Raw genomic sequence first — 16,015 nt, forward strand, 5'->3', positions numbered from 1 at the left:
AAAAAGTACAGAATAGTTCAGATTTTTGGAATTGGCGATTGTTCGGTCTCACCGCACCGACTTCCCATTCACTGCAAGGCGCAGTAAGATAGAGCAGCAGCGCAGCAGTTTATATTCAATTTCACCTTTTCTGCCCCAGAAGCAGCAAGCAGCCCAATTGCTTTCATGCTGTTGCTTTGGGCTGCGTGATGCTAGCCTGTTGGCGCATTACAGCGATGTAACAATGATATCTGTAAATGTTTGCTTCGCTACCTCTCGCATATATAAGCGACTCTCAAAGCTGTGATATTTAGTTGTAAGTTGTGATCGTTACGAGTAGTATCCCCCACCGAGCAGGAGCACTGCCTCTCGGTGGTGGGCAATAAATTATCATCGTCATAGAAGAAGCTCGTTTGTTCGTTACTCGTCTGCCCCTCCGGGACCAAAAAGAAACACAACGTAGGGCCTGGTCAACCCTGGATGAAACAGCGATTTTCATAGCAAGATGCGTGGATTTCGAAACAAATTTCTACAAAATAGTTAATAAAAGAGATTGAAAGATACTATTTCCATAGAATTTGAAAATAATTATGCAATGAGTGAAACTATTCCAATATAAACTATTTTAAATTCCCAAATTCATTAAGATTTTAAGGGTGTCTTTAAATATTTTATGTTGGGTATGGTACAGATTTTGATTATTTCTGGTACAGATAAGAAAGATTTTTAAGCCTCCAATACAGATAGAAATGTGGCAACACTGGACCTAAGTCCTCCAAGATTTTATCCAGTGATTCTTCCATCGATTTTCCTACGACATTCCTCTAAGCTTCTTCAAAAATTCAACCAGAAGTTTCTCCAAAGATGCATCTAGGGATTTCTTAAAAATTGTCCTTCATAATTTCTTTAAGATTTTAACTTCAAACTTTTCTAAGGATGACTCCGGGAATTACTCAGATTTCTTTAGGAATTCCTACAGTAATCCTTTAAAGATTTCTCAAGGAAGCCTTTAAAGATTTGTCCAAGTATACTTCCAGGATTTTTAGGCTTTTCTGCCTGAAAATGTGAATGCAATTTTTCAGAAATTTGAGAAAATGTTCAATTTGTGAGGCATTTCTAGAGCAAATTTCAAAGCAAACTCTGATGAAACTTGTGTAAGTTTTTAAGTCACCCGGTTACTAGAAGAACTCATAGACCCTTGAAGAATTTTTAGAAGATTTTCTTGTTAAATTGTTGGGATAATTGAAAAAAAGCAAAAAATATAATTTTCTGGTAAAATGCTACAGTGTTAGTTAGTATGGAAACTTAAACTTTTATCACTTTTGTAAGTTCCATGGGATTTTATGAGAAATGTTTTGAAGAACTGCAGTTGTAAGTTACTGAAAAACCGAATTTAGTACTATACCATTTAATTCCACTAGAGTTTGTATCCTTTGACAAAAACGCGTATTTCGACCTCAACTGAAAGGCCATCTTTAGTGTCGTGTCCTAGACTCGACTGCAGTTGTAATCATTCGATGAAATTCTGGAGAAGTCTAGAAGAATTCTGTGACGAGTTTGAGGGGAAACCTCTGAACAATTTCTTTCAAAAACTGTGGAATTGACCTTTACGTTTTTTTTTGGAAAAAATACAGTAAACATTCTTAGAAGATCTCCTAGAGTAACAACTAGAAAATTCGGTTGAAGGATTAAAGGAAAAATATGTAGAGAAAGTCCTCATATAGTGTTTCCCGGAGCAAATTCTGGATAAATTGCTCAAGATCTTCTATAAAAATCTCTGGAAGAATATCTAAGAGAATTGGCAGAAGAATCTCTAGAAGAATTTCTGGAGATATCCTGAAAAGAATCCCAGAGGAAATCTCCGGAGAAACAACTAGGATTATTCCTGAAGGTTTTCTTCGAGAAATCTGAGATTAAAATTTTACAGAATTAGTTGAAAAATCTCACCGAAGGTTTCTCTTATGCCTACATCATTTAGCATCAGAATTCACTGCAAGCAAGATATGGAAAAAAGTGACTTTGGAGACCATTTTTATGAAAAAAAAACTTACGTTTATTCATACTAATTACATCAAACCCGCAAAATACCGTGGATAAACTCGTCAAATTGATGAGTTTCATCGCATAAAACACTTTTTCCTGAGTTCATTTGTACATTTTGTTTCGTCCCGTACACTCGTACAAAATAAGTCGAATCAATCCGTAGCAGCTGTCAAATCAACATTTGTTATCATAAGTTAAGTCGTATAAGATCACAGGTTATTTCGGTAGAATATTTATCATCACATAATATAGGGTAGGTGTACCAGTTATGGACATAATGGTTCCCTATTTCGCCATACGTGATTACTTTTATGCCTTCAAATTTTGAAAATTTTTGTGTGTTATAATAGTTAGATTTAAGATAGAACTTGATGTTAAAACATTCAAAAAGATTTAAAATGTGAAAGTTATCAAAATATCACATATGGCCAAATAGGGAACCACTATGGCCATAACTGGTACACTTTCCCTATGCACGCATATCGCCTCCACTTTTGAACGTAGAAGGCCTTTTCGCACATACAATGCCTCCAGGTGATTTCGTTATGCGTACATTTTGGTTGTCTGGGCATTCTACCATGAATTACTGCCACAAAGAAATTTCCCTGATTGGTAGTGAAATTCCCTGAGAATTCCAGGTTTTTTCCAGGTTTAACAAAATTCCCTGATAATTCCAGGTTTTCCAGGTTTTTCCAGGTAGTAGACACCCTGATTGAGAAATAGCCTGAAGAGCACTCATCAATACAATTCTGCCGTCGATGAAAATTTCTAGAGCATTCTGATGAGAATCCTAAGAGGATTCTGACGAGAACTCTGACAAGAATTCTGAGGAAAATCTTGAGATCATTTTGATGAGACTCCTGAGAGAGGATTCTGATTCTGGTTAGGATTTTGAGAGGATTTGAATGAGAATCCTAGAAGGATTCTGATTAGGACTCTGATTTTTTTCTGATTGAATTCTGGATGCTGATGAGAATACTGGAAGAACTCTGATAGGAAACCTGATAGTATTCTAATCCTGAAAAAATTGTGATGTGTTTCCTGGTAGAAGTGTCCTGCAAAAATTCTAATAAGGATCCTAAGAGAACTCTAATGAGAATACAGAGAGGACTCTAATAAGAATACAGAGAGAATACTTAGGATAATCCAGAATATTAGTTTAGTTTTGATAGTAATTAGTACTGAGTCGAGTCTAGTACACGACGCTGAAGAAAAGGATACAAACTAGTGGAACTAAATGATATAGTACTAAATTCGGGTTTTCATTTACTTAATAATTAGCCTTTTGGAACCGGAAACGGAGTTCCGAAACACAACCTGAGGATTCTGATGACAATCCCAGGAGGATTATGATGAGAATTCTAAAGAGAATCCTGGGAGGATTCTGATAAAATTCGTGAGACGATTCTGATGATAATCCTTAGAGGAATCTGATGAAAATTCCAAAAAGATTTTGAAAAGAATCTTTTAAAGAAGATTCTGTTGAGAACCCTGAGAGGATTCTGATGGGAACCCTGAGTTCTGATGAGAATCCTAGGAAGATTCTGAACAGAACCCTAGGAGGATTCTGTAGAAAATCCGCCGAGGATTTTGATGTAAATCCTGAGATTCTGATGAGAATCCTGAGAGGTTTCTGATGAGAACACTAAGAGGATTCTTATGAGAATCCTGAGAAGATTGTGATTAAAATTCTGAGAAGATTTTTTTGATAATTCCGAGAGGATTTTGGATGAGAATTTTGAGATGATTCTGATCAAAATCCTGTGAGAACTCTGATGAGAATCCTGAGAAGATTCTAAAGAGAATCCCAAGAGGAATCTTATAAAAATAAAAAATATCCAAACTTTTTTGCAATCTACTACAGATAACACGCAGGCTTCGTCCTTTGGCGGAGAGGCCTGTGTTATCCGCAAGCAAGGATTTTTGACATCCATGAGGTAACTCAGGTAAATCAGATGTGAAAATATTATATAATATTGGTCTCAAAATGCTGCCTTGGGGAACACCAGCTCTTACAGGAAGTCTTCCAGACCTGGAGTTCCGATAATTAACCTGAAGTGTACGATTTGATAGATAACTTTGGATTATTTTAACAATGTATGTTGGAAAATAAAAGTTTTTTAATTTTACGATCAAACCTTCATGCCAAAACACTGTCGAATGCTTTTTCTATGTCTAGAAGAGCAAGACCAGTAGAATAGCCCTCAGATTTGTTGGAACGGGTCATATTTGTTACACGTAAAAGGTGATGAGTGGTCGAATGTCCATGTAGACCATCATTCTGTTCAAAATGACCTTTTCAAAAAGTTTACTGATGGAGGAAAGCAAACTGATTGGACGATAGCTAGAAGCTTCTGCAGGATTTTTGCCTGGTTTTAAAATTGGTACAAACTTAGCAATTCCCAATTGTCAGGAAAATATGCTAATTGAAAACATTTGTTAAATATATCAACTAAGAATGATAAGCTACTTTCTGGAAGTTTCTTGATGAGGATGTAAAAAATTCCATCCTCGCCAGGAGATTTCTTATTTTTGATTTTTTTTAATAATAGTTCTCACTTCTTCCCAATCAGTCTCCCAGGCATTTTCGAAAACGTTCTCTTGATTGAGAATGTTTTCGAAGTCCTGAGTAACTTGATTTTCAATTGAACTAGTAAGTCCTAAATTAAAATTGTGCGCGCCTTCAAACTGCATAGCAAGTTTTTGAGCTTTTCCGCAATTAGTAATAATTTCCTCTTTCAATGCCGGTATTGGCTTCTGAAATTTTTCAAAATTTTAGATAATTTCCAATCAACCATTCAAGACGTTTTTCAATAAAAACTTGTTCCTTGTTCTTCGAAACCACTCAATGTTTTCTCGAAACTCAAGAATTTCCAATAGGGTCCAGGGTCCAATTGAGAAATCTTATTTTCAAAATTTTTGTTTCTTAATTGTGCAATGTTTCTTGATTTCTTTCTGCAAACCTGCCATATAATTTTCATAGCAGGACCGCGAGTGCGTTGAAATTGCCTTCTCCTCGCGTTTTTAAGACGGATCAAGAGTTTAAGATCATCGTCTATAATCACGGATTCAAATTTTACATCACATTTTGGAATTGCAATGCTCCTGGCTTCAACAATGGAATTTGTTAAAGTTTCAAGAGCATTGTCATTATCAAGTTTTGTTTGTGAAGAAATGTTGACATCAAGGTTAGAGTCAATGTATGTTGCTTATATGTTCCAGCCGGCTCGAAAATAATTGAAAGTGGAGCTGATAGGATTGAGAATCGCTTCATGGGATATTTGAAATGTAACAGGGACATGATCATAATCAAAATCAGCATGAGTGACCAGTTGGCTACAAAGATGACTAGAGTCGATTAAGATTAAATCAATCGTAGATGGATTTCTAGAAGAGAAAAAACATGTAGGGCTATCAGGGTATTGAATTGAGAAATATCCTGAGTTATTGATGCCGTCAATGAAAATTTCTAGAGCATTCTGATGAGAATCCTAAGAGGATTCTGACGAGACCTCTGACAAGAATTCTGAGGAAAATCTTGAGATCATTTTGATGAGACTCCTGAGAGAGGTTTCTGATTCTGGTTAGGATTTTGAGAGGATTTGAATGAGAATCCTAGAAGGATTCTGATTAGGACTCTGATTTTTTCTGATTAAATTCTGGATGCTGATGAGAATACTGAAAGAACTCTGATAGGCAACCTGATAGTATTCTAATCTTGAAAAAATTGTGATGTGCTTCCTGGTAGAAGTATCCAGCGAAAATTCTAATAAGGATCCTAAGAGAACTCTAATGAGAATACAGAGAGGACTCTAATAAGAATACAGAGAGAATACTTATGATAATCCTGAATTTTAGTTTAGTCCTGAGTCGAGTCTAGTACACGACACTGAAGAAAAGGATACAAACTCTAGTGGAATTAAATGATATAGTACTAAATTCGGGTTTTCATTTACTTAATAATTAGCCTTTTGGAACCGGAAACGGAGTACCGAAACATAACCTGAGGATTCTGACGACAATCCTAGGAGGATTATGATGAGAGAGAGAATCCTAGGAGGATTCTGATGAAATTCGTGAGACGATTCTGATGATAATCCTGAGAGGAATCTGATGAAAATCCCAAAAAGATTCTGAAAAGAATCCTTTAAAGAAGATTCTGTTGAGAACCCTGGGAGGATTCTGATGGGAACCCTGAGTTCTGATGAGAATCCTAGGAAGATTCTGAACAGAACCCTAGGAGGATTCTGATGAAATTGCTGAGACAATTCTGATGGGAATGCTGAGAGGATTTTGAAGAGAATCCTAGGAGGATTCTGAAGAAAATCCGGCAAGGATTCTGATGAAAATTCTGAGATTCTGTTGAGAATCCTGAGAGGATTGTGATAAGAGGATTCCTATGAGAATCCTGAGAAGATTGTGATTAAAATTCTGAGAAGATTTTTTTTAGAATTCCGAGAGGATTTTGATGAGAATTTTGAGATGGTTCTGATCAAAATCCTGTGAGAACTCTGATGAGAATCCTGAGAAGATTCTGAAGAGAATCCTAAGAGGAATCTTATAAAAATTCTGAGAGAATTCGGATGAAAATCTTGAGAGGATTCTGTTGAAAATCCTAGGAGGATTCTGATGAGAATGCTAGGAGAATTCTGAAGAGAATCCTAGGAGGATTCTAATGAAATCCCGGACACGGATTTTGATAAGAACCCTGAGAGGATTCTGATGAAAATCCTAGGAGGATTCTAATGAGAATCTGCTAGAATTCTGATGAGGATCCTGAAAATATTCTAATGAGGATCCTAAAAGAACTCTAATGAGAATCTTGAGAGGACTCCATTCTTCTTCTTCTTTCTGGCGTTACGTCCCCACTGGGACAGAGCCTGCTTCTCAGCTTAGTGTTCTTATGAGCACTTCCACAGTTATTAACTGAGAGCTTACTATGCCAATGACCATTTTTGCATGCGTATATCGTGTGGCAGGTACGAAGATACTCTATGCCCTGGGAAGTCGAGAAAATTTTCAACCCGAAAAGACCCTCGACCGGTGGGATTCGAACCCACGACCCTCAGCTTGGTCTTGCTGAATAGCTGCGCGTTTACCGCTACAGCTATCTGGGCCCCAGGACTCCAATGAGAATATTTACAGAGAGAATACTGATGAGAATCTTGAATTTTATTTTTAATGATAGTAATTGGTCTTTTGGAACCGGAAACGGAGTTCCGAAACAAAACCTGAGGATTCTGATGATTCTTAGAAGAATTCTGAAGAGAATCCTACCGTAAAGTACCCATATTTCGCGCGCGCTCCTAATTTCGCTCACTGACATTTTAAACATGTTTTGCGAAAGACATTTTTGTTGGCTAGTATTTTGAACATATCTACTTCAGCCATGGTTACATAACATGCAATTAGATAGTCTAATATGTATCAACAAATATGGATAAAATGGCAGTGAGCGAAATTAGGAGCGTGCCCGAAATATGGTAGCATCACGGTAGGAGGATTCTGGTGAAATTCATGAGACGATTCTAATGAAAATCCTGAGAGGATTTTGATAAGAATCCTGAGAGAATTCTGATGAGAATCTAAGAAGGATTCTGATGAGTTCTGAACAAAATCCTCTATGAAGAATCCTGAGAGGATTCTGATGAGAATCCTGAGAGGATTCTGAAGAGAATCCTGAGAAGATTCTGATGCGAATCTTGAGATAGAAGATTTTGATGTGAACTCTGAGAGGATTCTGAGATTATTTTGATGAGTATTCTGATATTAAAATCCTAAACGGTTTTCGATGAGAATCCTAAATGGATTCTGATGAGAAACCTGAGTGAATTCTAATGAGAATACTGAGAAGATTCTGAAGAGAATTCTAAGATTATTTCGATAAGTATTCTGATATTAGAATCCTGATAAGAAACCTGAACGGATTATGATGAGAAGCCTAAATCGACTCTGATGTTCTCTTCTGAGAGAATTCTGATGAAAATCTTGAGATGATTCCGATGAAAATCCTGAGATTCTGATGAGAATCCTGAGACGCTTTCGATTAAAATTCTGAGAGGATCCTCATGAGAATTCCTAGAGGATTTTAATGAGAATTTTGAGATGATTCTGATCAAAATCCTGTGAGGACTCTGTTGAGGATCCAAGGAAGATTGTGGTGGGAATCCTAAGCAGATTCTGATGAGAATCCTGAGAGGATTCCGATGATAATGCTGAGAAGATTCTAGTGAGAAGTTTGATGAGAATCCTGAAAGGATTCTGATGAGAGGTTGGGGGTTCAAATTACGCCGATCGAGGAACGTGAATCATCTGAAACTTTGCCATAAGAAGCACTTCAATATGATGCATATTGAAGTTACCAAATATGAACTCAGTAGCTTTAAAAAAAATCCCCTGCCGTTGTGAACCATAAGTTCCGTATCATAAGAACACTCAACTGAGAAGCAGGCTCTGTCCCAGTAGGGACGTAACGCCACGCGTAACGTCCACGCTTTCTAAAGGTTACCAATATTGGATTATCAGAATTCATGCGTTGGGGATGTTTGATCGAACAAATAAGCTTTCTTTTCTACGTGGAGGGTCATATGTTACAATAATTATTTACGTTTACGTATTATGATACAATTAAAATCCTGACGTTGATGATAAGGCTTACCTCTTTATCATTAGCTTCCAGAGGAAGTTCGGTATCCAACGTTTTTGAGCTCCTGGTTTGTGGCTTACGACTGTTCGGTTTGTTCTCTTCGCTAGAGCGTTTTACCACTTCTTCATTTGATTTTGCCATTTTCATAAGGCTTTCAAAGTACTAACAATTTGAACTATTTCTAATTATTAATCATTTTAATTCACTTGCATATAATTTAATATCAAAAGAAAAATCGTGTGATTTTAAGAACACTTTGTTGAATCAATTTGTTTACAAAACAAAAAAATTCTGTCATTCAAAAGTGCATCTTTTCATTCATAAATAACATGGCTGCATCCTTTCGTTTCGCAAGCGAATGAATGAATCAAAACAGAATTCAATGAGATCAGCTGTTTGTTTACTACTCGTTTTACTAGCAGAGCAGCGTCAAGGTCAGAAACTATCAGGTGAAAATGCATTACTCCAGCAAAACAATAAAATGACGCGTAAATTCATTTTGAACGTTTTCTTGAAATTTTATTCAGATTAAAATCTACAGGCATCTCAAACATAACATCTACTCCAGAACCTCTTCCCCTTCTTTGATCTCCTTCAAGTTCAGCACTTCTAGCACTCCGGCTCCCTTGGTATCCGTCCGGACGATTTCATCCATCTCCCGAAAGTGCCCCGGATTGATCAGACACGTGAGCACCAGCTTATCCCCTTCCCAGTCCTCGGCTTCCACCGGGGAGCACAGCTTGGTGACCTTCTCCTTCAAGCGCTTGGCATCCTTCCCGGGCAGCGTGACCTTCAGACGCATCTTAGCCCTCTCCAGAGGGATGGTCTCCTGCAACAGTTTGATCACTTCCAGCGCTTGCTGCTTGGCATTCCGGTTCGGTTTGATCGAGTAGTGGATATCCTTCATGGACTTTTCGATGATCGACACCGGATAGGGTCGCTTCGTTTCCGGATTCACACAACGATCGGCCACATTTGTGGCAATTTCCTTGAACATCGATTCCAGCTGGTCGTGTCGTTCCTTCTCGGAAATCTGCAGCTCACCTTTGGCCAGAATCTCCTTGCAAATTTCGGTGACATCGTCCTTTCCGAAGGCTTTCATCAGATCTTCCTTCTTGGCCACTTCACCTTTGGACACGTTGGTAAACACAGATCCGGTCTGCAGAACTTCGTCCAGGTCTTTTTCCGCTCCGGTTCGCCACGAGACTACTTTGTTTTTGTAGCACGCGATTTCGAACCGTTTGCCACCCTTCTTGATCCGAACCACGGCCACGTTTGTGAGTCGGATCTGGTTTGTGGGAGTGAAGATTTTCGGCATCCTGAATTTTCACGTTTTCACGTTTCGTTTCCAGAGGACATAAATAAAAACGCACGCTTTTAGTGTTTGTTTACGAACACGATATGCGATGCAACTTGTTTGGCTTTCGTTTCGAAACTGTCTGACAGCAGCTAAGCTCCGCCTACCACCCAGTCGTCGCGACGCTTCCAGAGCCGCGTTTCACAAAAGCACGCAGCCAACGTTGTCGAACGTTTCGAGCAATCGAGCAGTTCTTTTGATTAAAATTTGAAAATGAAGATCCAGCAAGAAATTTTTTTTTTTTTGGAGAAAATACGCGCCGGAATTCGCCTATAAGCAATACAGAATTTGCGAATTATTAATATTTTGTTATGATTATTGCAATAATTTATGAACGATAAAAATACGTCGTATCGTTATGTGTTTAATATACTCATATTGAGTGCGCGAGACATAAAAAGCGCCAAATGGTTCACTTGCCTCATTATAGTGAGATAAGGGCCAATTTCTTCACCTTCGCTTAAGCCGTAGACCACGTTTACCCCTATGATTAAAGGTTCAAGGCCTAAAGCCAAGTATGCACTTCAACAGAAAAGTAATGGCCTATATAGATGCGTGGGAAATTTCTTGCAAGAAATGCTCAAGAAAAGCATTTTTCTTTGATCGCAGTACACAGTTGAAAAGAAATGTCAATTCAAATGGAGCTCACTGTAGGAAATTTCTTGACCATTTCTTGGGCAGAAATTTTTATTTTTCTTGAGCGGAACAGCATACCTAGCTTAAGCGATGGTGAAGAAACCGCTTATAAATGTATCACAATGTCATATGTGATATAACAAAAATGATAACATTCGTATTTTTGTTATTAGAGCTGTATTACATATGATAATATGTTAATTACAGTGAAACCTCCATGAGTCGATATTGAAGGGACCATCGACTCATGGAAATATCGAGTCATGGAACAGCAATCCTTTGGAAAGCTGATTCTAGGGACCATCATAGTAACCATGAAATTTTGTTTTTAGTATGGTTCCATGAGTCGATATCGAGTCATGGAACATCGACTCATGGAGGGATCACTGTAGTTTGAAATAATGAAAAATCCTAAATTATCAAAATATTGTAGAAAGTGTTAATATATTAGTTCATATTAACAAGAACAACATTGTAGAAAATAAACCCATTTTACACATAAGTTGAACAAGGATGTTATAAAATTATACCTACTATAGATTTTTTCGAACAAAATTCGTAGTTTAACAATATTCATTAGATTACTTTTGTTGGATCTGGGGTCAGGAGTTAGTCACATATATATTTACTTCCTTTTCCCTAGCAGCTTACACTGAACGAAATCACCCGCCATGAATTGAATGATATTTGCCTCATCCGAGCCCCATACCTATTTTCAGACGCAATCAAGATGATATTCATCCTCTTCAAAATCATCTGTTTACAAATCATACCAAACGAAAATCATCCAATGTTGCAATGATTTTTATCCTTCCAACGGATGTCTTAAAATGAATGATTATCATTCGTTAATGTAAACAACCCCGATTGCATACCAGTTGAAAATTTAAAAGATTTCCAATCGAAGATAAGTAAGTACCACACAATGGTTTAATATCCTTTACTTTGCCCTTTATTATCAAGAAAAAACAATCATCGTCGTTCACTGCAGGAAAAAGACACCTGCCAACAACGTTCTTTCTGAGTACTGGGGAATGGAACTGAAATCCTTTGGTACACGCGATTGATGGTTTCGACTCGGGTTTGGATCCGTCGAATCAAGTCCTAAGTAGTAAACGAATGCTGCTAATAAGGATAATTTTGGATTATTCCAAAAACGGCAATTTACCTGTAGAATCCGAGAAAATTTGTAGCTGACCACGCTGCTGCCGCCATACTTAAGCTAAGGAATGAAAGGACGATTCCTGTTTACGGTTTACCGTCAGTCTCCTGTATGACGTTTTGGACAGTGAATGTATGATTATTGATTTGGGACATGGAAGGAATTAAAATCATTCTTAAGGCTAAGTAGCCCGTCATTCATTTTGGCAACAATGATGACTTTTCAACTTGCATTTCAAAGTGATAAAACTTAGTGTTGATAATTTATATTGACCTTAAAAAGTATCACTGTACGTGCTAACATGCATGAAGTATGCTGATACTTTTTCAGCTGTGTCAGTGCAAAACCAACTGATTTTCTTTGATTCAAAATCGTGAGGTGAATTAGCAATAATCATCAAAGACGCATACAAATTTCAATGACGGCCTACTTCGCCTTAAGATTGACGTTATTCATATTAGTTATCATAATTTAATCATCTGCTTATTGTCATATGGAAATGTACAAGAAGTCATCGTTGAATTGGATGATTTTTGTTCGATACGCGTTGGATACATCATATTGTTGTATATTCATTCAAAACAAGGGAGATGAAGATTTGAAGTCATGTGAATTACAAATCATTCAATTCAAGGAGGGAGATTTCGCTCAGTGTACATAGCTGCGTAGTGTCGGTAGCAATTGTTTCAATTTGCTGAGAATTAATACTACGGACTGCCTGTTTCGGTGGTAAAAGTCACCTCGCAGGTGACCCCTAATTCATGTGGCTTCAAGCTTACCGTGCCTAAGAATTACTGGTTAGTGGGATCAAAATCAAAATAAAACCTAACCGCAGGCGGAGACTGTGGAGTACCAGGGTGACCTCCAAAGTATTGTGCCCTTCATCAGGGCTGGTAGCAGTTGGACTGCAAAATTGTAGTGACTTTAGTGACCAAAATGATCAAAATAGTGACCAAATAGTGACCAAAAAGTGACCTAGAAGTGACTTCAAAATTACAAGTATTAGTCATTAAAATGACTAGAAATGAAAATACGTTATATGTGTAGCCAATCTACATATTGGGTGAATTTAGAATGTAAAGAACTGCAGTAATTTCAAATCTTAAGCAATAAGCTATCCGGAATGAGACAAAAAGATGGCTCATTGAAGATTTCACATACCATTTTTTACGAGACGATCATTAACATTAGGTTACTATTTTATATTTCTGATTTCAGTCGAAAAAAAATCAAATACATGAACTATGGTACTCATGATAGAATGTTTAGAATAATTCCTGTTCATGATGAACTAACAGGTAAAATTCATTGAAGATTTTGAAGAATTACTAGAAGCATTTCTCAACAAATCTGTGGAATAAATCGGTGGAAAAATGTTGGTTGAAGACAAAACTGTGGTGAAAATCGTGAATTTATTTCAAAGTATTCTGAAAAAAAAATCCTTACAGAATTACAAGTTCAAAAACGAACGAAATATTAACATTCAAGCTAAATTTTCGACAGAATATCTGTAAAGTTAAACCATTTATTCCAAATAAACAACGGTAACTCTAGAACACAACTGATTATTGGCGAACTCGAGACAAACCAAATTCGATGAATGTCTTGCATAAAGATTTAGAAAATAATTCCATGCATACTTAAAACGTTTATATATCAATTGATCGTTTCAATAACTAAATTAGGTTTTGAAAACAATCATATCACTCAGTGGCGACTCGTAACTACACGTTTTATCTGATCTACAACCCCTAAAATGACTAATTTTAAATACTTAGATCATAAAGCAAACAATAAACGATAGAAATCGCATATGTTTTGCTCATATGAGTTGCTCCATAAACAGGTGGATATGATGTTAGGGAATAGTCACTGATATCATCTTTAATTAATTATTATCGTCTCATAATGTTCAAGCATTCATTAGAGTAACGGGTTTTTTGTATAGAAAGAGTTGACCCTAGTCATGTATAAAACTGCCAAAAGGTAATCAATGAAAACATGTATAGTTTATATGTTGGAATATCTAATGTAATATCTGCAATGGTTCCTAGCAAAACTAGTACTTGGTATTGAAATCCTGGACGAGTTTATGACAAACTTTTTGAATTTTTGTTGTTATTTGTAATCGTCTTTGGCTTATTATAGTATATTATAGTATATAGGCATATAGTGGAGTTTTGATGATGTTCTTTCAGGAGGCAGGTTTAGGATTCCTTCTATAGCCGTAGATTACTGCAGAAAGTTCACTGGTAATTTATTCAACACGTCTGTTAGATATTAGTCCTGCGTTGTGTCAAAATTTATCCAAATATTTCGGACAAAAATTTCTTCCCGAAGTCGCTTTCTAAGTTTTGCCAATATCTTCTCCAAAACTTTTCCCAGGAAATTTTTACATTTTCCGTTGGAAATGTCTAGGGAATATTCACCTGAATTCTTCCAGAAAGTTAGTCGGGAGTCTCTATTTTACTTGAGTCAAGAATCTTAACACTTCGATTTCAAAATCACTCTTTAGTTGCCCTGATAATGATGAATATTCATTTCTTTGTGATTATGTTTGAAGAGCTATCCCTGTCTAAGATTTCATTATCATCTGATCACGAAAAAAGTGACTTTAGTGACCATTTTCCTGAAAATAGTGACTTTAGTGACTTTTTGTCGAAAATAGTGACTTTTTAGTGACCAGGTCGAAAAAAGTGACCAAGTCACTAAAAAGTGACTTACTACCAGCCCTGAAGGCGTTACCCCGAGCAATAGTGCAGGGGACCTTGTGTTTCTCCGATGTAATCTACTGTTCTTTTTCAGTCTCAATCCTGAGGCTAAATAAGGGCAAGATTTCAAAGATGTTGTAAATTAGGTTATTTTTTTATTTTAATGGTTTCGCATTATGCGTTTTACACATTGTATTCTGTGCTTCTCGCCTTTGACGACTTTTAAAAGATAGCTATCTGTTTTTTTCTCTGCTGATCTTTCTCGTGCTGAGATTGTAAAAAGCTCAATCCTACCTAGTTTGGGTACTGGCTACAGTTAGGATAGCGCGGAAAAATAAAAATAAAAAACAGCAACGATCAATTTTGCAGACCCATGCAAAATGCTATAGCCCATGTGGCATTTATTCCAGAACCTTACTTTCGTAGGGGAACTTCTATCTTGGTAACCTTGTGGACCCAGTTTTTGCTATTTTCAGTAAACATGAAATGGCGAGCTCGTGCAAGCCATGAGTCGCGCATGCGTGCTCGTTAGTAAAGCAATTGTTGCCATACTCATCTTTAAGCTAACAATCAGAGATGTATGTGATGTCACAATTGATGTTTCTGTTAGTGACCTCAATTGTTCGTTGCATGTACACCATAAGATGAACCATCCTCTACGGATGATTTCAAACGAGTTGTCGTACACTGCCTAACATAAGTCCTTCTGCTGATTGTGGGCAGGGATAATAATACTCATCACATTATCTGGAGCAGCTCAGATATCAATTAGAGATGCTTGAGTCTGATCTCTCTAAAACCCAACCCCGCCTTTAGCTGGGGTACCATTTGGAATTTTGTGTATTTTTACGTTACTCGAAAATCAAAATTATTTTATTTTTGATTTAAACCTAAGACTACATGTAGTACTTACTACTTTCGAACATGAGCAGTAAGACGATGCCCACCGCAGCGCACAAATTGCTAACGACCATCATAACGCGACATTGCACCGGTCGTTGCTAAACACGTATGGGAAACAGCAACCCACCCTGTCGGTTAACAGTGCGTTTGTATATTTGGCAACGCTATCCAACCGATCCAACCGTTGCTATTCTGCAAAACAAAGTGACGTGCAGTCTTTCAGGCATTCATCCGGGGATTTGCTGCAAGAATTTCTCCGGGGACTCGCTCCAGGTATCCCGTCGCGCATATATTTTCTTCAGAAATTTATCCGTGTATTTCGTCCAGAAATTCCTCTTGGGATGTTTTCAAGAAATTTCTTCGATGATTTGATACACGATTTTTTCTGGGGGTTTCGTCCAGGAATTCCGCCGGGGATTTTCTCCAGATATTTTTCCAAGGTGATTTGGTACAGGATTTTCTCTAGGATGATTTTCTTCAGAAATACTTTCGGGAATTTTTCCAGAGAATTTTTCCGGAGATTTCCTCCGAGAATTTCTCTTGGGATTTAAACCAGGAATTCATTCGAGAATTCTCTC

The 16,015-nt window shown here is 37.2% G+C and overlaps 2 protein-coding genes across 5 annotated transcripts in view; both read right to left on the minus strand.

The window, feature by feature from the left end:
- The window catches only part of LOC5568189 (zinc finger protein 611), an 84,075-nt gene that overhangs the window by 16,626 nt on the left and 51,434 nt on the right, over positions 1-16,015 (minus strand). The window contains exon 1 of one of the 4 annotated variants that reach the window (XM_021848226.1): positions 8,681-8,956. The exons of the other annotated variants lie outside the window; for them this stretch is intronic. Within the exon in view, the coding sequence (XP_021703918.1) occupies positions 8,681-8,815 (135 nt within the window). The 5' untranslated portion in view covers positions 8,816-8,956. Of the gene's footprint in view, positions 1-8,680; positions 8,957-16,015 lie in introns of those variants that run through there. 4 annotated transcript variants of the gene reach the window in all.
- On the minus strand, positions 9,162-10,112 carry LOC5568190 (ribosome maturation protein SBDS). Its single transcript, XM_001652079.2, has one exon. It carries the CDS (start codon positions 9,984-9,986, stop codon positions 9,228-9,230), a length of 759 nt encoding a protein of 252 aa, XP_001652129.1. The 5' UTR covers positions 9,987-10,112; the 3' UTR covers positions 9,162-9,227.

Source organism: Aedes aegypti, chromosome 2 (genome assembly GCF_002204515.2).
Source record: "Aedes aegypti strain LVP_AGWG chromosome 2, AaegL5.0 Primary Assembly, whole genome shotgun sequence".
NCBI classification, from domain to species: domain Eukaryota; kingdom Metazoa; phylum Arthropoda; class Insecta; order Diptera; family Culicidae; genus Aedes; species Aedes aegypti.

What these genes read in the sequence shown, in the direction of transcription:
- LOC5568190 (XM_001652079.2), bottom strand. Translation starts at nt 9,986, where the DNA reads ATGCCGAAAATCTTCACTCCCACAAACCAGATCCGACTCACAAACGTG.